Source organism: Hipposideros armiger, unplaced genomic scaffold (genome assembly GCF_001890085.2).
Source record: "Hipposideros armiger isolate ML-2016 unplaced genomic scaffold, ASM189008v1 scaffold_31, whole genome shotgun sequence".
NCBI lineage: Eukaryota > Metazoa > Chordata > Mammalia > Chiroptera > Hipposideridae > Hipposideros > Hipposideros armiger.
The window spans coordinates 5,162,293-5,183,946 of record NW_017731381.1 but is presented as its reverse complement, the minus strand read 5'-3'; the positions used below and the strand labels follow the sequence as shown (position 1 = coordinate 5,183,946).

The 21,654-nt window shown below is 42.3% G+C and overlaps 1 protein-coding gene across 5 annotated transcripts in view; it reads left to right on the top strand.

Annotated features, from left to right (window-relative positions):
• NCOA5 (nuclear receptor coactivator 5) overlaps nt 1-21,654 on the top strand; it is a 29,179-nt gene that overhangs the window by 6,484 nt on the left and 1,041 nt on the right. The window contains exons 2-8 of one of the 5 annotated variants that reach the window (XM_019637038.1): nt 5,385-5,494; nt 5,918-5,984; nt 14,358-14,681; nt 16,590-16,726; nt 17,690-17,816; nt 19,536-19,735; nt 21,074-21,370. In XM_019637038.1, coding sequence (XP_019492583.1) covers nt 5,947-5,984; nt 14,358-14,681; nt 16,590-16,726; nt 17,690-17,816; nt 19,536-19,735; nt 21,074-21,370 — 1,123 coding nt within the window. In that variant the 5' untranslated portion in view covers nt 5,385-5,494; nt 5,918-5,946. Of the gene's footprint in view, nt 1-5,384; nt 5,495-5,917; nt 5,985-6,087; nt 6,218-10,065; nt 10,258-14,357; nt 14,682-16,589; nt 16,727-17,689; nt 17,817-19,535; nt 19,736-21,073; nt 21,371-21,654 lie in introns of those variants that run through there. The other 4 variants (XM_019637036.1, XM_019637037.1, XM_019637040.1 and 1 more) reach the window with 4 other exon arrangements.

Sequence of the window (21,654 nt, the reverse complement as noted above, 5' to 3'; positions counted from 1 at the left end):
GTGGCAGGATGGCTCAGCTTAAAAAACAAAACAAAACAAAAAAAAACAATGAACTCCTTTAAGGCAGAGACTTTAGCCTTATATTTCCATATGTCTAAGACCTAGTACAGTGTGACACAGTAGGCACAGAAGCACTTGATGTGCTGATTATGACAGTCCTTTTCGAGTTCATTGATATAGGTCTCTAAGGATCTCCACTTGTACAGTTTAGTTGAAGTTTTACCTGTTTTAAATAAACCTGCATTTTAATATTTTGTAGCTCAGACTTTTTTACTAATTTAGATTAACTCAACCTTGTGAATACAAATAAGTGAGTTTTTTTTCTCTTAGCTGATAGTCTCCTTGAATCAGCATAACTAACACAGGTAGAATATTTGTGTTCTCAGGTTCAGATAAATCAAGTGACTTGACTAAATCCAATCCTCCCCGCTCCCCTTGTAGGACTAGAACTCATATTTGCTGATACCAGCCAAGTGCTTTTTCCTTGGAAGAAGTAAAAAGCGCAGGAATTAAAATTTTGATAGAGAATTTTTGTCTGAAGAGTTGAAACAAATATTACAACGGTTCTCAACCTTCCTAATGCCGCAACCCCTTAATACAGTTCCTCATGTTGTGGTGACCCCCAACCATAAAATTATTTTCGTTGCTACTCTATAACTGTAATTGTGCTACTGTTATGAATCGTAATGTAAATATCTTTTTGTTTTCCGATGGTCTTAGGCGACCCCTGTGAAAGGGTCGTTCGACCCCCAAAGGGGTCGCGACCCACAGGTTGAGAACCGCTGGAATAGAATGTCAGAAGCAAAAGCCAGAAACATTGTATTGGGTTGTTGGGAAAGTCATAACGTATTTTTTCTATGTTTTTCATTGCAAAAATGTGTCATGACTTTTCCAACAACCCAGTAGTTTGAGGTGATAGAAATTGAAGTGGTAATTGAATAGGGAGGCCCTACCCTCTTAGGTGTCTGGGGCACTTGAACCATCAGAGTGACCAGCGTAGAGTGGGCCTTTTCCAGGTTCCATCAGTATTTTATCAGGGAATCCCAGCACAGGTGTTAAAAATGGAAACTGTCTTTCCACTCCCTGTTGGAGGCAGCATAACATAATGTTTAAGCACTCGAGTGTCAGACAGACCTGGGCTTGAGCCCTAGCTCTGCCTCCTGATCATTATGGGGCCTCAGATAAGTCAATTTCTCAAAACCTCAAGATTTCCTCATTTGCAAAATAGAGATCGTAATAGCACTTAACTCCGAAGAGTTGTAGAAAGGATTGAATGAGAGAATGCACATAATGTTCTTAGTACAGGCTCTGGAACGGAGTAAGCATTCTGGAAATGTAAGTTATCATTGTTTCCCCCATTTCTGTTCCCAGGGATAATATTCTCATACAGTTAAACATATAATAATTATTTTAATTAGAATGAAACAGATAATCAAAAATGAGGGAATACATAGTTTTCAAAATGAACTTAGAGGTTAAAGCAGAGCATTCTCTTGTCCCTGACTAGTTACAGTATAACTTGTTATAATATCCCTGCTGTTAAAATACCATCAAAGTCATCTTCATAAGTATAGTTTAAGTGAGAAGTCCTGTTCTTGTCAGGATGGTTTTCCAAGTGTCATTGTCTTTATCATCATTTATTTCCAATATAGTGATTGATACCTGATTGTTAGTTGGTTTTTAGCTAAGCCTTTTGGGGAGTTTTGTTTCATTTGTGAGCACTTATTGAAATTGTACAGGCTTCTGGATTCTTTCAACAGGTGGTTCTGTCACTAAGTGCTGTGGCTCATACTACACTTGTTCAGAATAGTCCTCATTGTTTTCCATTGCGATAGCTTGGAGTATAAAAAATTGGTTTTAAGGTAAAAAGAATTATTTTATGATGGTACAATTAAAAAGATAGACCAAAGCAGTTCTCGGTACTGTGAATGAACCACGCATGTTTATTTATAGCATTATCCAAGAGCCATTGTGTGAACCTTGTCTGGCATATTAGTATAAAATAAAATTGTAGATTAGGCATTGTGTCTTTCTTTAGGAGTTCTTTACCCCATTCTTTTATGATTTAAAGCAGCTCTGCCACTTCCTGTATAACATCATGTTTTCTAGATTATTTTCCGTGGGTTTTTTTTTTCCTTTTATGTAAATCTCTTCAATTGATGCTGTTTTTCTTGTCTAAAAATCCTTATTTGAGAAGTGCTTTTAACTGTTTTCAGAAGACCTCTTGCAAATCATAGATATTCAGGCCAAGGTTAAGCACCTCGTGGTGATGGTGATTTTGAATGGTATTCACAATGCTAATATGACTAACAAAATATGGAAGTGCCAACCAAGCTTAAATGGAAGAGACACTAAGAGACTGACTTTGGGCTGGGATAAAATATAGCAGGAGGAAGAAGCACCATTTCTTCCCTTTTCCATGCAGAGGAGGCATTCCACCTTTCCTTGGAGACTCCCAAGTTGCCACTACCCTCTTGATTAAATTCTCTCAAATTATGGGTTACTTAATGTTCAGAAAAGTTCCTCAAATTGTCTTCCTATCGGGCTGGCCGAGTGGCTCAGTTGGTTAAGAGCTCGCTCAAGAGTTTGAGCTCTGAGCAACAGCGGTTCGAGTCCAGCCCGAGCTGATCAGCTGCTGAGCTGCCAACAGGTGGCAGGATGGCTCAGCTAAAAAAAAAAACAAAAAAAAAACTTGCATTTCAAATTGTCTTCCCATCTTTTTTTCCCTTCTCCTTTACATTAATATTGTTTCTGTTTCCTTGGTGTAGATTATATAGCTCTGTAAGGATTTAGGAAGAAAGTAATCTTATTCAACTAATTAATGCAAAAGCCCCCTTTACAAGTTCCAATATTTGCATTTTCAAAGAGAAACTTGCTCAAATGACCCTCCAATTGATGTGTTTTCAAATAGTATGACAAAAAAAATGGGATGCGGCAAGGGTTTTTTTTCTTGATTCTAATTCTTTGCTATACTGCAATGAGCTCCCTGAAGTTATTTGTACTTGTGGTAGCTTCTCTATTCTTGTATTTCTGAACTCATAGGTTTTTTTAAAGTTCTGTGTGCATGTATGTTAGGATTTTGTTGTTTATGGGAATTGGTGGTGATGACTGTTTTGTTTTCATAACTCTCTGAAAAGCCCCAAACCCTATCTTAACCTGAGCATTCCTCTTGGATGGCAGTGATACTATCGAAAATTTCCAGGTCTCATTTTCTCCATATCTCACCCAAAATGAAGATTTAAGGAACTGTGAAATAGGGGTAAAAAAAAAAACAAAAAACATTTGACTACCACACTAAAAGTCTGCTAACCCCTTAACTTGAGAAAATGATCTGAGCGTTCTCTTTTTTTGCAGAAGACATGTAAGTCACACCATCCAAATACAATTGTTCTGGATTGTTCAATGAAAATAGATAGTAGGAGGCAAATTACTATCAAAATGGTTTAAAGATATAATCTTGAATTTTTAAGTAATCTTTCAAATAATTGCCCAAAAATTTCACCAACTTCAAAGTAAACTATTTACCTCCTTCATTCTAACTAGAACCAGCTTTGACCCAAAGGTATATAATATATGACTACTGTGGTCTCCCCAGTCCTATGTGTAAGCACTCACAGAACTGGATATATTGGGTTGTCGGAAAAGTCATGACGCATTTTTGCAACAAAAAACATAGAAAAAATACATCATGACTTTTCCGACAACCCAATAATTATGCAGTGTAATAGTCCTTTTCATATAATGAGGGCAAATTATGTATTAGGTTGTCGGAAAAGACATGACGTATTCTTTCTGTGTTTTTTGTTGCAAAAATGCGACTTTTCTAGCAACCCAATAGCATTAATAGAAACTAATTCAAGTAATACCATATGTCTGTACTCTCACATAAATGTTAGCCAGGTCAAGTCAGTGTTGAGACGAATGTTCTTTAATCACAAGTTTATATAATAATAAATGGAATCCTGCTGGAAAATGTGGTACTTATTTGAGAGAAATCTTTGCACCACCACCAGTGTATTCCACAGATACTTTGAAAACTACTTAAATAATCAAGGACATCACATTTCTCTCTGAATCATAGTCACCCTATATTAGAAAGCAGTACAAAGTAAGTGAGCAGATTAGGTCAGTAGGCCCTTCTAAACATGAATTGATAGTCACAATTATGTATAAAAGCACTAGGTATTAACTGTAGGGCCTAACATTATATAATATGTAATTCAGATGTTAGTGAATTTTAAGGGTTGTAAATTGTGAAAATGCCATGTGCAGTAAGTACCAAAGCCATGGTCAGATATTACTGGCCAAGTCCCACATAGAAAATATTTCCTGATTGTTTAAAAATAAAGGGATTATGGGCCGGCCGAGTGGCGCGATGGTTAAGAACTGGCTTGGGACGCCAGAGGTCCCCGGTTCGGATCCCACATATGAGGGCCAGTGACACTGCCCTCTACAGCTAAGATGCTGAACAACAGCTCGACCTGGAGCTGGGCTACCGTGAGTCGCCGGCGACGGCGTAGGGAAAAAAATAAAATAAAAGGATTATAACTTGTGTCTGCTTAATTGAAAAGGTAAGAGGCAACTTAAAATATGCTGCTCTGACTATTTAGGTTATGTAACTTTCAGTTTTGTCAAAAGACATTCTTCTCCTAGGCATAATAGAAAGAGACTTCAGACTTAAAATGGGGTTGAAGATCATCCTCACTTGAACAGGAACTCAAAAGTTGACAACGTAGCAGGATAAAGGCTATACCAGACCTGTTAAGTTTTACTGTGGTCTTTCACGTGATAGGATTCTAGTTGGAATTTTTAAAATACATAATTACTATTTTAAAGCACTCTAATTATGTATGTGCTTAATACCATTAAATGTCATTAGACACAATATCATTTGCTTAATATGGAACAAGGGGAACAGACTACACTGCAGCAGGAAGCAGTTTTATTTCTCTCAACTAAAGTATGAAACTTTTAATGCATTTATGTATCTTTGAGCCATATAAAATTATCAGGTGTTATCTTTGGGCATAGATTATCACATTTCTTTAGATACTTCAATTCTTATTTGTACATGGTGTCTTTATATTCACTTCAATTTTTGCAAAGCTGGTTTGTTTTGTCTTCAGCAAGCAGGCTTTAATTTCACAAATTGGCTTTTCTATAAGTTTTATATGGTTCCACTGTTCTCCCTTACCTAGTTGTATACTCCAGGCCTCTCTGATGAAAACTTGTTATGAGAAGTGTTTTATTACCTAACCCTACTATACCAAATGCCACTTCTTATTCTTAGGTACTTATCTGTGAGGGTTATAGATGTTAACATGTCATATACTTTGTTTAAAAAAAAAATTAATCCATTTCTTTCCTACACCTCATTCCAAAAGATTCTGTCCACTGGAATACAGTGCAAGGCACACTGAAAGGAGGCCCTGCTTCATGGAATATTGGAACTTTTGAGACAATGGAGTCCAGCTTTTACTTTTTAACATAAAATGGAAGTATTTGCCTTTGCTCTTTTTTTTAACACTCTCTCTCCTTACCTTTCTCCCACTTTTCTCCCTTCAAAAAAGAATCTTACAGCTGGCTCTCCCAATAGTTTAGAAAATAACCTTTTCCCCTTTCGGAGGGGGCAGGTGTTAGGTTTAGAGCGTGGAGCAGTGTTAATGCATTGACGTAATCTGTTTTACATGAATTATGTGTTCACTAGAAAACTGAAGTACATTCCTTACCAAGCCATAACAATGTACTGCCGTAACTTAATAAAAATTGCCCAAGTGACAGTGTGTCTGCTGAATGGATTTTCTTACACCATCTGGTTGTCATTGTAGTTTTTTTGTTGTTGCTTTCATTTGAAATGTGCTGATGATATTGTTTTTATTCCGTAGCATTGAACAGATGGGTTGATTATTCTTTTCAGATATTAATAAGGCAGCGGAAAGAAGAAATATGAATACGGCTCCATCAAGACCCAGCCCCACACGAAGGTAAAGTACCCTGAAGCAGTGAGTTACCTTGGGAGAGTTGGGCTCTGGGGAGTTAAGCCCAACATCGTACATCAAGGGTCTTTTCTTCCCCCCAACAAATCAGAAACGCTCAAGCAAACAATAAGAACATGAACCATGTGTGAAGGGCCTTGCTGCTTTTTTAAACATACGTCAGGAGATGCAGAGGACGCTTTGTGTTTTCGGTGGCAAACCCAACAAGTTCAGCTTGCAGCGTGAGTTGCAGGCGATTGGAAGAGGATAAACCTCTGTCTGTCCCCAGCCCACGTGTCAATGGGAGCCTCCACGGCAGGAGGAGTGTCCCAGGGTCGCTGGTGTGTGCCATGCTGCAGTGCAGCAGGCAGCAGAGATTCGACTCTTCATTCCAAATGGCTGCCGGTCCAGATGATAACCCAGGTTTACGGAAAGTGCTGCTTGAGAGATTGCTGCTGTGCCTGTGCTGCAGATCCCCTGTTTGCTCGCTTGCTTGGGTTACCTACTGAGGGGAAATAAAAAGGGCAAAAACACCCCACCTCTCAAAAGTCTCCCTTTTTCTTAGCTTTCCTGGAAATGAAGGCATTTCCCCAACATATTCTTTCTTCCAGTATATACAAAAGAGATAGTCCTCATGGTGGACCCTGGAGACATGCATTCAATTGGCCCCTTCTCTCAAAGAAGAGCCTTATTAATGTTACCATTTATACCAAAGATGAGTATATTGTGTACACAGTGGCCCCATAACAGCACACAAGTGGATGCAGTGTGTGCAGTTTTGTGTGGAATGAAGACAGATATGATGTATTTCATATCTGGTGTCTCTTCATAGCCCAAGTGGATACTTAGTATGGATTTTGCCTTTGTCCCTATGTAAAAATGCCAACTTTCCACAGTAAGCTACATACCGAAACTACGTACCACAGTAAACTATATTTCCTGCAATGAACCAAGCACTGCTGAGTACAGTGAATCCTAGTCTGTACTGTTCCACAGGTCTCCTGGGGATATACCCAGCTGAGCACTTACACATAACATACAGCTATCCTGCTTTGGGACAAAAACACCTATGTTTTGTTACCTACTTATAAGAAAGAATGGCTGCTGTATGTTTGCTGTATATGCCCTCACTAGATGTGCAGGGTGTGTATGTTCCAAGCTACCAGGAAAAGATTACACGTGTGTAATCTGCAGAGTTCAAGCAGACTCAGGCAAGGTGATGCTGCCGATTGCAGTGGGATTCTGTGCGCACTCGGCCTGCGCAGACGAGCTGAATCTGACACTCCACTCCAGCTAGCTGGCAGGGGATGCCCTGCCTCACTGCAGAAGTGAGCATATGCGTTGTATTCTGTCTGTTCTCCCTAACACCATAAGGAATGCCTGCAGCTTGCAGGTAAATACTTTGTTGATTGATGTTGTGAGTATGTGTGAGTGTCCTGAAGAACGTAAACGAATCCTGCAGAACTTCAGTTCCATATATCTGCTTCCACTGTGCGGCATCGAGCCATCTGCAGTTGTTGGACAGCCCCATCTGTATTGTACCTCATTGCCCCAGTAAACCTGGAATATGGGTGGCTAAGAGTTTGCGTCTCATGGTCAGAAATAATGGACTCCCTTTGGAATCTGTGGTTGCCAAATGGTTTGAAAGGAGATACGGTGTGTATCCAGTTTCCAAGGAGCTCTATCTAATGTGTGTTTCTGAACTAGGTAGCTTACCAGGAGGATGGAATTAGTAACTATAAAGACACTGACTCCACTGGTAAAATCCTCCCCACACTCTGTTGTCCCCATGATGCTTACAATCTCGATAATGTCTGAGTGTTTGTGCAGACAAAAAAAAGGAGTGGGGGGACACATTGCAGAATACAGAGTAGTTCCTGTTCATGCTATGAATTGAGAAGAATATTTTGTGTCATCCTATTAATGGTACTTAACCAAATGCTTTTAACATTCCCAATTGATTGTAGCTTTCAACAAACACTGGCAGTGTTGGGGAAATAACCACCTTCCCTGGAATCCAACATAGCCATTGCCAGGGCATTCAATTTCAAAGATTAATTTCATCCCAACCTAAAATGCAACTCCATGATTTCATCTGTAATGGAAGAAATAGCTTTGTGCCTCTTTTCCTTTTTTTAATAATACCCTCCTCCCCCCAAAAAAAACAAAAAACATACAAACAACATTGTAGAGGCCTTTTAAAATGTGTCACTTTTACATACCTTTTAAAATATCACTTTCCTTAGAAATAAATTCTAAAAGGAGATTGGTTGGGATGTGGATTGGGCAATAACTTCCTGCTTTATTTACAGTCATTAGGAGGGACAGCGAGGCTAATTCGGATTCCATTAAGAATCAGGCTTCCCTGGGTGATAGGTCCCTAACTGGGTTCCTCAGCATGTTATTTAACATGACGACGTTTCATGCAGTCATGCTTAATAAGGTTCAGAGAAGAGAGATGTCCACATTTAGTACAATCAGTTCTGAGCCCCATCTAAAGCCTGAGCAAAGAGTCCCAGTTTTTCTACCTTGAAAAATACAAATTTTTAAAACCAGATGAATTGAACATGGTATTTAGAATAGAACATTAACATTTTGGTCACTCCCCTGCTCGTGCAGTCTCGCTTAAGATACACCAAGTACAGTTCAGTGAGTAGGCAAGACGAGGGCATGACTAGCCTGGAAGGGCTAATCGTTTCCCTGAAGGTGACCGCTGGACAGCACTCCCTTTGGGTGCATACCCTCCAGTCAGAGCCTTGAAGTAATTCCAAATGTACCGTTACGTTGACAACAACCAAACTGCCTTCATTCGGCAACCCTACCCATTGTATGTGCCTCCCAGCCATAGGAAATACATGGTTCACGGGCAGGGGGGGTGTGGGGGGGACCAAAAAACACTGTACTATGGCAGATATACCCCTTACATTTTATGTGTTCAGTGCTGCTACTTTTAAACTGTTTTTAAGCATGCTGGCAAGACCTTCGTAACACCTTGTTTTGCTGGACTTGAACCTTGAGTGTCAAAACACCTAGGTATCTTTGGGAGTTTTCACAGGATTATCACCTCTTCAAATGTCTCTGTAAGCCACAGTTCTGCTGGCATTGCTCTCTGTTCAGTAATGTGCCTCCCCAGTGACTCCAGCTGTCTGTGTGTAATTCTGACAATATTGGCCCAGCCAAGCACCGAACTCTGCATCAGAGATCCCTGCTCTGGATCACATTTCAGCCTGCATTTTCATCATTTCACCCTTGGACCACCTCATTTTACTTCTTTGAGTATCCTGCACAGTTACCAAGCAAGCTGTCTAGCACTGGTGCTAGGCCTTAGTCCTTCTTCAGAGACTGGACCATGATTATGGTTGTGCTTCAGATGTTCTCCACCTTAGCAATCCAAGCCTTGGAGCGTACCCGGACGCAGACGTGGCTTCCAAGTGAGACTGTATTTCCTCAACCTTTCCATATGACCTAAGGAAGAGCAAATAGAATTAACTGGGCTGAATCAAAAGCTCTGCAGAGATTTTTTCCCCATATTTTTGTTAAGGATGTTATAGGCCTGGGTGCCTCTTTGGTGAAAGTCATCGGGATAGGTTCATCAGAAATTACCTGTCTGTAGAGGAGTTCTTACATGGCCCAAGAGAATTTCTGCCTATCCACAGTGTTAATTCCTTTGATAACTGCTTGCTCCTTGGGTGTGGGACAGCCCTAGTGCTAAGTGGGCCTCACAATCAAAGATGCCAGGCCATGACTACCTCTGCACTAACTGATGAAGAGCCATCAGTTCTCAGCAAGTGCCACCTCTATCAACAAGAAAAGTCATATTTGTGCTTGAGAACATCATCAGCGTGCTTCCTAGGGAGAAACATGGGCAGTTAACAACATTGGGATTCGTGAGGTGTGCCGTCTCATTGAGCCCAATATCCTACCTGGACCTAATGGCCAAATTCTGCACAAACCTATTGTCTCCGTTTCTGACAGTAGCATGGAGCCATCATGGTGGGGGATCAGCATCACACAGCAGCCAGCCATTTAGATAATTATATTTGTGGACGGTATCTGTGACAACAGAAATATGAAGAGCTGATGAAGGATTTTTTTTTTTCAGAAGCAAAAACAAAAAAGAGGAAAAAAAAAGCTGGCCCTCCCAAGGAAAATATTTCATTGAACAGAAAGGAGATGCTGGCAAAGAAAAGGACAGTGGACAGTGGCCTTCTTCCTTGACCTTCTGTGCAGCTGAGGCCAAAGAACACCATCCTGGGCTTGAGGCTTCAGTCTCTGGCCAAAGGCAAGCTCAGTGTTTGTCACAGTCTTCAAGATGATCATCTGTCGGTTCTTACTCTGGAGGCTCTCAGATGCGGAGCGCTCTCCACATCCCTTTAGTCCCCAGGAAGAAAAGCACTTCTACAGAAACATGGCACGTGCCATCTGAGCCATGCTTTTCCCTTCACCCATCCCTCCCTTACTCTCAAATGTTTCCAAATGATATGGCTATATTTCTCTCAAGGCAAAGAGCATTTGACTGTTTTTCCCCTGCTGAATAGAGGAATATATAACAATTTTATTTGTCACCTGGCTTCACTTTGTGAACTCCAGTGCTGAAATTTATTTAACCACTGTTTAGTTTCTTTTCAGCCTCTAGTGACCTGGTACCTGCGGTACGCTGCCTATAGTCTCCAGTAAAACACCTCTGGTGTCATGGGATGATATTGTGAACCTTATTATACTCCAGAAATTTACTTCTAACCCACTTGTTATCTGAGGTCAAGCATCTCATTCAGCAGGCTTTGTCCCTGAGGCACTCTGATTCCTGCACACTGCACCCCCCTTTTGTTAGCTGGTTCTTGCTCAGTAAAGATGTTGGGGCCAGCAGCAGGAGCCCCTGGAGCCCTTTTGTCCTGGGGGAGCTCTTTGTTTGGCTCCCAAAGTGACCCTAAAGGGTTTTTTGTTTTGTTCTTGTCTTCAGAAGAACAGCAGTCTGCTATACTGCTCATCTTTTGGAGAATGGGAAAAAAGCTTTGCCTTTTCGTTTTAGAGAATTATTGTCTTCTCTATCCCTACTTCCACCACTCCTTTGGTTCTTTTCCCCCTTGTGAATATCTCTTCTACGTTTTTACCCTGAAGCAACTGAGGGGAAATGAGTAGTTTTGTTGCACAGGGACTTCAGATTCATTGAGGGAAGGGGGGAGTGCTTGCCTTCTCAAACTGGAAGCATGAACCCAGGCTTTGGGAATTTAGGGATTAGCCAGCCTCCAGGGATGGGCTCTGACAGGTAAGTAAGGTATTTCAGTGGATGTGGATTTAAAAGAATAAGAACCAAATATGTCATTTATAATTATCCTAAGGCCGTGAATAACGGTGCTGTGACAAAGTATTCTTATCTGCATCCCCATCCCCATTTCCACCCGCCAAAGAAAGGCTATGTGTGTGGTCTGTGGTCTGTCAGGCTCATGATCTCGCTCAGCCCTGATTGCCAAGAACACTTGAAATCTGATTCCACCTCTAATGACTCCTAACTGCTCCCCAAGGCAGATTTATCTGCCGATCATTAATCCAAAAATACTTTACAGTTGTCCCTTCCCATTGGATTCTGAGTGTTTGCCCACATTGTACTCTATCAGATGTTACACAGGAGGATTATGTGACATAATAAGAAAAATTGAAGTAAGAATTTTGATGATTAGTCTGTACTTTATTCTAACAGGAAATGTTTAGCTGTCCTCATTTAAACTCTCTGGTCTCCCCTATGTTTGCACCCACAAATCAGTAGTATTTGTAAGCTTTCAAATACATGACAAGGACTTTTCATAGAAGCAGAATTGGCATTTAAGTTGTTTTTGCTAGTCCGTGTGGATGAAGTGAAATTGAGGTTTTCTACCAAGCTGATGGCATCATGATGAATGCCTAATACACGTAATCATGTTAGATGACAAAAGTATTTTTTAAAAATGGTTCCTGCTCTTGAGAGGCTTACAGTTTAGTTGAACAATTCATTAAACATTTCCTGAATTCCATGCTGTGTCCTAGGGATACAAAGCCTTCTACTGTTTAGTAGGGAGGCCGTGTAAACATAATTACAGAACAGTGTGATAAGGGTAGTAATAGAAATATGTACAAGCAACATTCATATTCGTGGGGCATCTGCATGCCAGACATAGTGGGGTTTATAGTGGAGAGCCAAACTGACAGTTCTTGCCCTCATGCACTTGCAGTCAAGTAGGGCAGACAGACATTAAACAAATAAACAGGTCAAGTTGTGATAAATGACAAGTAAAAACACTGCTGTGAGAGGATATGGTCAGGATTTAGAGGCAGAAGATAAACTTGTAAACTAACAGAATCAGGGAGTAAGATATTTACCGTGAGACCTAGAAAATGAGTATGCGTCTGTGCCTGCTGCTTAAGTAAAGGCATCAGGAAAAAAACCTTGGTTAGTTCTAGCTGGAAGGCCAGTACGGCAAGAGAGCATCAACTAGGGCAAGGGTGAGACGAGGCTGGAGAAGACAAGAGCCAAGACCGCGCAGGATCTTACCAGCCTTACTAGAGATTTTGGGTTGAATTCTAAATGCTCTGGGAACCAGTGAAGGGTAGAAAAGAGGCGCACACAGAAGTGGCTCTTGCTGTGATTTTAGGGAGGGATAATTATGGGTTGACCTTCAGTGATACCGATGGAGGTAAAGAAATGTGGACAGAATGGATATCAATTTCAAAGACAGAATAAACGGAAGTTGGAAGTGTGACTAGAAGAGTGGTTAGGGCATTAAGGAAAGGATGACATCCGGTTTCCTGGCTTGAGTAACTGAATAGGTGGATGTGGCATTTATTGAGATGGGAAGGACTGGAGGAGGAGCGTATTTGTTGGGGAAGATAAAGAGTTCAAGGCAGGTTTTACAGAGGAGGCGATAATGTGGGCCAAACAAGAAGACATTATTGCAAAAGGTAAATGCCAGATCAAGATGTGTAACAAAAAATAAGTGCTCTGAGAGTTGAGCAGGAGGAAAGATCAGTAGTTACTAGGGAGGTCAGAGATGATTTCTTGGAAGATGGGATATGAAGTTGCCTGTGAGGATTGGGTGATACCTGGATTAGTGCAGGAAAAATATTCAGGTCAAAAAACCATGTGAACAGAAATATTGAGGTAGTATGGCGTGTTAAGTCGTAAGAATAGCTTAAGTAGAATTGTGGAATTTGAATCAGGAAATGAAGGAGTGGTGATAGTTGGAAAGGGGCCAGATTTGTTAGGGAGGGGTGCCCAGAAGTGTGACAGTCCAGCTGCATTGGGAACAGGTGGTAACTTAGGTGGTTATTCTGGTGTTTATGTGTTGAATTTCTTGAAATCTGGAAGGTTGGTTTTTTGTTTGGTTTTGTTTTTTGGAAACTTGTTGGTGCCTGCATAGAAATAAGGGTTTGGATTGAACTTAAGAATCCAATGAGAGGGGAAAAGTAACAGGATTCAAGTGACTTAACGGGGATAGGGAAGGAAGACTCAAAGTTAGCTTTCAAGAACTTAAACTTTGGCAACTGGGAAGATGATTCTTGGCAGAAGTGAAAAAGTCAGGAATCAGACTATGAGTTGAATAAGAAGTTTAATATTAGATATGTTGAGGTTGAGTGAGTTTCCAGTGGAGCAGAATGTCTCGTGAAGAGAACTGAGTCATCAGGCCAAACATACCTGTGACTTCATTGTTTAGGAAAACAAACCATGGCAGAAAGGACCCAGGTTCTACATAAACCTCAGACTGAGAGAGACTGTTACTCAGCAACTGTGTTGAGAAGACAGAAGACATACACTTTTCTGTGTATGTTGCATTGTACTTTTCCCTTTTCTCTTAATTTGATTATCCTGCTAGATATTTTAAGTGAAGTTTTTCTGCACTTGAAGGACATCTCCTTTGATCACCATTACTTTGTGTGAGATTATACTATTTGCTCTTTTTTTTCTTCCAGAGTCTTGCCCCTTACTATGACCCCTCAGCTTTCCCCCCCTTTTAAAATCTTTTTCAGACAAGTCTGGTGGGAGAAATAGGTTCTAGGGGAAAGACGCTTTCACTCTGAAACCTGTTGAGATTGGGATCGTTTGGCCTGCATAAGGAATACTGAATTACTTACTCCCTGAAGCCTGATAAATACTAGGACCCCAGTCAAAACCTTTAGCTTTGGGTCATACATTCTTCCTTTGTCCTAAGTTTTTGAGATTCTAGAACCTCCTAGTCTTTATTTGCCGACCAGTTGGGTGACTGTCCTTAAAATTGTAGTCATGTTCTCACTGTTTGGCTGCCAGGTTTTAGAGAAACACGCTTGGAGGGTGGGGGCTTGTTCCAATGAAGAGCTGAAAGGGTAGCTGCCTTCCATTTCTTTGTCTTATCCTCTTCTTGCTACCTCCCACAGAGATCCATTTGCCTTTAGAGACAGTCGAGAAACAAGACGTGATCGATCCCCAATTCGAGGAAGTCCAAGGAGAGAGCCCAGGGATGGCAGAAATGGCCGGGATGCCCGGGATAGCAGAGACATGCGAGACCCCCGAGACCTGCGGGACCACAGAGACAGCAGAGATGTCCGTGACCACAGAGACAGAAGTCTGCGTGATGCTCGGGACATGAGGGACCTTAGAGACTTTCGTGATCTAAGAGACACTAGGGATTTTCGAGATCACCGGGACCCCATGTACGACAGATACCGAGAGATGCGCGACTCTCGCGACCCCATGTACAGGTACAGATACAGCATTCGGCTTGTGTTTTTGTAGCGGTCTTTTTCACATGTGTTCTGCTGAACTAACTAAAGCTCTGAAGGGCAGTGACTTGATCAGCCTTCTGTTTCCAGTATCAAGTGGTAGACACTCTGAGTGTGTGAATGTTTGATTAATTATGCTTACCAAGTGAATTTGGGTCTCTCCCTGTGGCCTGTGAAAGGCAACATTGTACAAATGGAGAAAAGATGGAGTGCACATTGTTTTGACAGTGCAGAGGCACAGGGAAGATCCACAGATGACCTGTAAACACGTGGAAAGATGCTCGACATCATTAATCGTCAGTGAAATGCAAATCAAAGCCATAGTGAGGTATCACTTCATGCCTACTAGGATGACTAATTCATTTTTTTTTAGTTTTTTTTTTTAATTGGGGAATTGGGGGAGGGGAACGGACAAGTTGCTCTCCTTTTGTTCTTCAGTCTAGTTGTGGAGGACGTTGCTTCACTGGCCCATGTTGTTATTATCATTGCGCTCTTCCTGGGTGAGGCAGATCGGTCGGCGGCCGCTCACGGTGGCTCATGGCAGCTCATACCGGCTGCCGCCGACACGCAGTAGCTTATGGCAGCCCACTGCAGCAGGGGCTACAGCCTACGCCATCTCCAGTGACTCACAGCAGCCCAGCTCCAGGTTGAGCTGTTGTTCACCATCTTAGCTGTAGAGGGCAGTGTCACTGGCCCTCAAGTGGGATCTGAACTGGGGCCCTGCTGCTCAGAGCTGGCGTCCCAAGCCAACTTTTAACCAACGCGCCACTCAGCCGACCCCCATCTTTTTTTTTTTTTTTTTAAGAACAGAAACTAGCAAATGTTGGTGAGGTGTAGAGAACTGGTAGGAATGTAAAATAGTGTGGCCACTATGGAAAACATTTTGGCAATTTCTCAAAAAGTTAAATATAGTAGAATTACTATGAGCCGTCAGTTCCACTCATGAGTATACCCAAAAGAATTGAAAAGAGGGACTCAGACAGATACTTGCACATGAATTTGCATAGCAACACTGTTCACACTAGCCAAAACGTAGACACAACTTAAATGTCCATCAATAGATGAATGGATAAAAAATGTGATATATCTATATGGTAGGATATTATTCAGCCATAAAAAGGAAGGTAATTCTGACACCTACAACATGGATGGGCCTTGAAAACATTATGCTAAGTGAAAGAAGCCAGACAGCCACGGAAGACAAATATTGTATAATTCCACTTACATAAAATATCTAGAAAGAACAAATTCATAGAGACTGAAAGTAGATTAGCGGTCACGGGGATGGGGGATGAAGAGTTACGGCTAATGAGTGTAGAGCTTGTGTTCAGAGTGTTCTGCTCAGGGTGATGAAAAATTATATATATTTTTAACTCTAATTTTTAAAAAGCACAGGGACAGGGGAAGGGGAGCATGGAATGGTTCCTCAAAATTGATATCAATAATTGCTGCCAGTTATTTTGTGTTTACTTTATGCCAGGAACTATGCTGAGAGCTTTCTGTACATCTTCCCAGTCATTTTGCAAGGCAGGTTAACTCAGTCGCAGCCGCAGAGCTGATAAGCAGTGAGTCCCAGACACAGGCATACCTCGCTTTATTGCGCTTCACAGACATTGTGATTTTTACAAATTGAAGGCAAGACTCTCCACCAGCAAAAAGATCATGACTCACTTTATTGCGATACTTGCTTTATTGCGGTGATCTAGATCCGAACCCGCAATTTTCAAGGTATGCCTGTTCAAACCTCGTTTGTCTAATCCCAAAATCCTGTGCCTTACTGTGCCTACATTCTCACAGGGGACTGGGTTTTGAAGAATTATCTATATCTGATTTTTGCAGGATAGGAAGGGCAGTTTTAACTTTCTGCAAATTTCTTTAACTTGACAGGAGAGAAAGCTCTTATGATCGATACCTGCGAATGGATGACTATTGCAGGAGAAAGGATGAGCCTTACTTTGATCGTTACAGAGATAGCTTTGATGGACGAGGCCCTCCAGGCCCAGAAAGTCAGTCTCGTGCAAAAGGTAAAGTAGCAGAAACAGTTTATTCCTATTCCTGGTAGAACACTTTACAAAATAAAGAGGAAACTAATAACTAACTGAAAAGGGACTAATGACTTGGCTAAGCAGTTCACAGGCGGAAGAAATACAAATAATCTGTTAATATGGAGAGACCATTCAGCTGGAGAATAATTTTTTAAATGCAAATTAGTATCATCATCTGGTTTAGTCATCTAACAAGAAGAAATATATGTGAAATTCCAGCAATGAAATGAACAAAAGATTGGAGCCAAAGAAGTCAAGTGCTTGCTTTTTACCCGCTGACCAAATAACTACAAGTATCTGCACTATCTCTATAGCATGTGGATTTTTTGTCTTATTTATAATTTTTACCTACATTTATAATTTTTAGGTAAAGGCAAACATGTTTTTTAAAAGCTTAGTTTTCTCAACACATCTTTGAAGATTTTTAAATTGTTTCATACCTGATCAAGTTAAAAACCTCATTTTTAATTTGTAATAAAACTTGACTACCTGAATTTTTTTTTTTTTCAAAAAAAGCAAATTATAAGCACCTGTCAGTAAAGGGTCTTAAGTAGTTGTCCCCAAAATGCAAATTGGAATAATGACAAAATAGCATCTTTTACCTGTCAAGTTGGTGGGAATTTTTTTAAATGGCAGTACCCAGTGTTGACGAAGATGTGGGGAAGTAGCACTGGGTGATAAATTAGTTACGAGTTTTTCTAGAGGGCAGTGTGGTAGTATGTATTAGATGAGGCATTCAAATGACCATGCCCTTGAATCCAACTATTCCATTTCAGTGAATTTCTAATAGTGAAAAATAATAACTGGTTATTTTTAGAAGGTAGTCTAGAGAATTAATTCAGAGAGAGTTATGACCTTTGCCTACCGGTAGCTCAGGATTTAGAATAAGGTTTGTGAGAAAGCACTGTTCATATTTCAGCTTTCCCTGGTGGTATCTTGCAGAGCGTTTGAAACGTGAAGAACGGCGTAGAGAAGAGCTTTATCGTCAATATTTTGAAGAAATCCAGAGACGCTTCGATGCTGAGAGGCCCGTTGATTGTTCTGTGATTGTGGTCAACAAGCAGACTAAGTAAGAGCCCTTTGGATATCTCTCCTGAGTAAGGAGAAGGGTCAGAAGAGAAATTCAGGCTCCCTCTTGGCAGCTGTACACACTGCATTGGTCTGTGCATTCTGGCCATGCTATGCTGTCTTAGCCCGAGTTTTAGGTGACCGAAAACCCATTGCACACTAGCGTAGGCCCCAAAGGGAAATTTTTAGTTTGCTTGGCTGGGAAGCTCAGTCATGGCCTCATCCAGGGTCAAACTGTGTTGTCATCTCTGTGTTGCCTTCATTCTCAGACAGCTTTCTCCTTGCAAAGGTAGAATGCCACTGGCCCTAGACATGTATCTTCTTGGCTTAGCAAACCCAGTCGCAAGAGAGTTTTTCCTTCCCAGTGCTTCCACCCAAAGGCCTGGACTTGTTTCTCATTGGATTGTCCTGGCTCACTTTCCCATGCCTAGAGCTAAAAGTGGGATTAGCGCTGTGGAACCACATGGGCTGAGTGAGGGGGTGCCTTCCCAAAGGAAAACTGAAGCAGGAATATAGCTGTAGATGCCCCCCTCCATGAAACAACCCGAATCCCCAATACTTTGGGAGGCACATGTCTCTCTGCATTTGTCAGCCTAGTGCCAAGCCTTCCTGAGGAGGTGCTGTGGCTTCACAGAACTGTGGGTGACCATGCTAGTCAATCTAGAGCTCACAGCACCGTTTTATTCTACCTCGGTTTTACATTCTTGCCTGCAGGAGACAAAACAGAGAAGCAAAAGGGAATATAGCAGCTTGCAGGCTTGGCAGTAGCTATGTTCCCTTTCCCCAGGTGATTAGTAAATAACTTCATGTATTTCTAGCAGTTTGGGGTTAAAGAGCTAATTTCAAGGCAGAGGCTAGAGAACGAGGTGTTGAGACACCGAGCAGCAGGCAGAATTCACAGGCTCAGTGCTGCCTTGTTTAGCGATAGGTGCTGCTTTAACTGTAGACATGGTTTGTTGTTTTTTGACACATGATAATAGCTATCATTTTCTGAGCACCTACTCTACTACCCCATGCTAGGTGCTTTACTTAAATTATTTCTAATCTTCACGGTCACGTTATATGTGTTACTTATTCAGCAAATTTTTTGTACGTATGGCAGGTGCTAGGTACCGGGGCTGTAATGGTAAGCAGACACACCAGCCCTTCCTCTTGTGGAGTTTACACCCTAGTTGGGCAGATGACAAAAATAAATGTCTTGGCGATGAGTTCTTTAAGAAGAAATATATCAAGGATCTAATTTCGATTGGAGAGAGAAGGTCAAGGGAATGACATAGGAGCTGAGCCATATTATTCCTATTTTATTGGTAAAGAAACAGGTTTGGAAGGGATAAAGGGATCTACTAAAAGCTTCACAACTTTGCAAGTAAATGTTAGGGCTGGAATCCAAACCCTTCTTTCTAGCATGAAAGCCCGTGCTTTGTCCACGATGTTATATAGCCGCCCCAAAGACAGACAGGTGCCACAATCTTAGGCAGGGGATGGTGTTAAGAAAAGACCAGTGGGCTAGAGAATAAGAGAAGGACCCGGCCACTAAATACTGCGATACTGGTAACTTAATATGTGACCCTTCTGAGCCAGTATACAGAGCGGGAAGTGGTCTAGATCCTTGGAGCCTGAAGAGACCCTGGGTGGGCTAGGATTTGAACTCCCCGTGGGGGCACACACAGCTGGCGGAGGTGGTCGGGGGTGCTCACCTGGATCCTGTGTGTTTCTACAGAGATTATGCTGAATCTGTGGGGCGGAAGGTGCGAGACCTAGGCATGGTAGTGGACTTGATCTTCCTCAACACAGAGGTTTCACTGTCACAAGCCTTGGAGGATGTTAGCAGGGGAGGGTCTCCTTTTGCTATTGTCATCACCCAGCAACACCAGATTCACCGTTCCTGTACAGTCAACATCATGTTTGGAACCCCACAAGGTACGGAGGCCCAAGTGGGTCAGAATTCCAGAGGTAGTCACTAGTCGATTAATTATTTTATGCCTTACCCAGAAGAAGCAGGTTTTGGGCAAATGACTCATATTTCAGCTCACATATGGTAGGGCCTCTTGATAAGTGCACTGGAGGAGACTTACATAGTCATTTATTCGTCTGGTATTATTTTAATGAGCGCAGGTCTGGACCTACTATAAATAAGACATTATATTTAGCCCTTAGGTGTGTACAGTGGTGTGCTGGCCAATGTTTAACAACCAGTTCTGAGTGGGGACATGGGGGCGGTGTGGTTTATAGCAGTTGCTATTTCCATGGTGTAAATACTCTCACCGTGTCCTATTTCAAGCCACCAACGTGAAGTCACTTCACGTTGGGAAGAGATGTTGGGAAGAGCTGGATACAGTTGGCTCTTGCCAGGGAGAGGTTCCAGTACACCTCTGGTGCGTGCTCTACTGTGTGCGGTAGGACTTGCACCACGTTCTAATGAGGGACAGAGAATGCAGCAGGCAGTTAGGATTCTGTTGGTCAGAGTGCTGGGGAAGTGGGCAGAGGCCCTCCTAGAGGCCTGGCTAGCTTCCTGGAAGGCCTTCCCTGAGTGGCTTTTAGCGCTTTGCGCCCAGACTGTTGAGACTCAGCAAATTGATTCCCTGTCTTACAGCACAGACTTTCCCCTTTTCCCACCACACTCAGGATCTCTGTTTGCCTGACCGTTACACCCAGAACCATAAAATACATAAGGCTCTCCAGTGGGTCGTTTGTCTCTGAGGACTAGTCAGATGTGTGAGGACGTTTATATAAACCTCTGAGGAAGCCTTCTCACCGCTCTGGAAGTCATGTTGCCCAACGTGAGGAGAGGAGGTTTTATCTAGGGTCACAGTTTGGTCTTAATCCGTGACCTTTAAACTGATGAATTCAAAAACAGTAGATCAGCTCTATCCTGAGAAGCACAGTGGAGAGCCAGCCTTTACAGAAGGGCTTTTTGACCCCCTGCAGCCTGCCTCCCATGGTTATTCCCCACATGGTTTTTGTGAATCTGTGGGAGACTGTCATGTTGCTTTGGTTTTTACTACAAGTCTTTGATCTAGAAATTCCTCAAAGAACCAGCTCTGTACAAAGGTGTGTGTTCCCCGCCAAAGAAACCCACTCACCTATCTTCCCAACCTCACCTCTTACCCCTCCCCTCCCCTTCCTCCACCCCAAGGCTTTTTGTCACTGAAATGGTTTTCTTGCTGGTTTGAGATTATGAAACGCTTGGTGGAGTCCAGCAGGTGGGCCCTGCAATGTGCTGTGGGAGAAAACAACTCATGTCCTTCCCTCCTGCAGAGCACCGCAACATGCCCCAGGCAGACGCCATGGTGCTGGTGGCCAGAAATTATGAGCGCTACAAGAATGAATGCCGGGAGAAGGAACGTGAGGAGATTGCCAGACAGGCAGCCAAGATGGCCAATGAAGCCATTCTCCAGGAAAGAGAGCGAGGCGGCCACCCTGCAGCCATCCAAAGCCTCATCAACCTGCTGGCCGACAACAGGTACCTCACGGCCGAAGAGACTGACAAGATCATCAACTACCTGCGCGAGAGGAAGGAGCGGCTTATGAGGAGTAGCACCGACTCTCTGCCTGGTGAGCTACGTGGCGGGGCCGAGGTGAAGTTCTGACTCTGCATTTCTCTAATCCCCCGGCTCCGTTGGGAGGGTGGCAGCCCAGGGCTCTTAGGGGCGGGTAAGGGAAACGAGCCCATCCCTTGGGTTTGCCGAGGGGCCTTCGTGCCGATATAATGATAACTTAAGATTTGGGCACAGAATTCTGATCCTTGTAGTTACTGTGGTGGTGGGTGGACTGGTATTGCTGGCTCCCTGGTGACCAAGGTGGATGCCTTTGTTTCTTTAAGTATAATACTTCTCTGG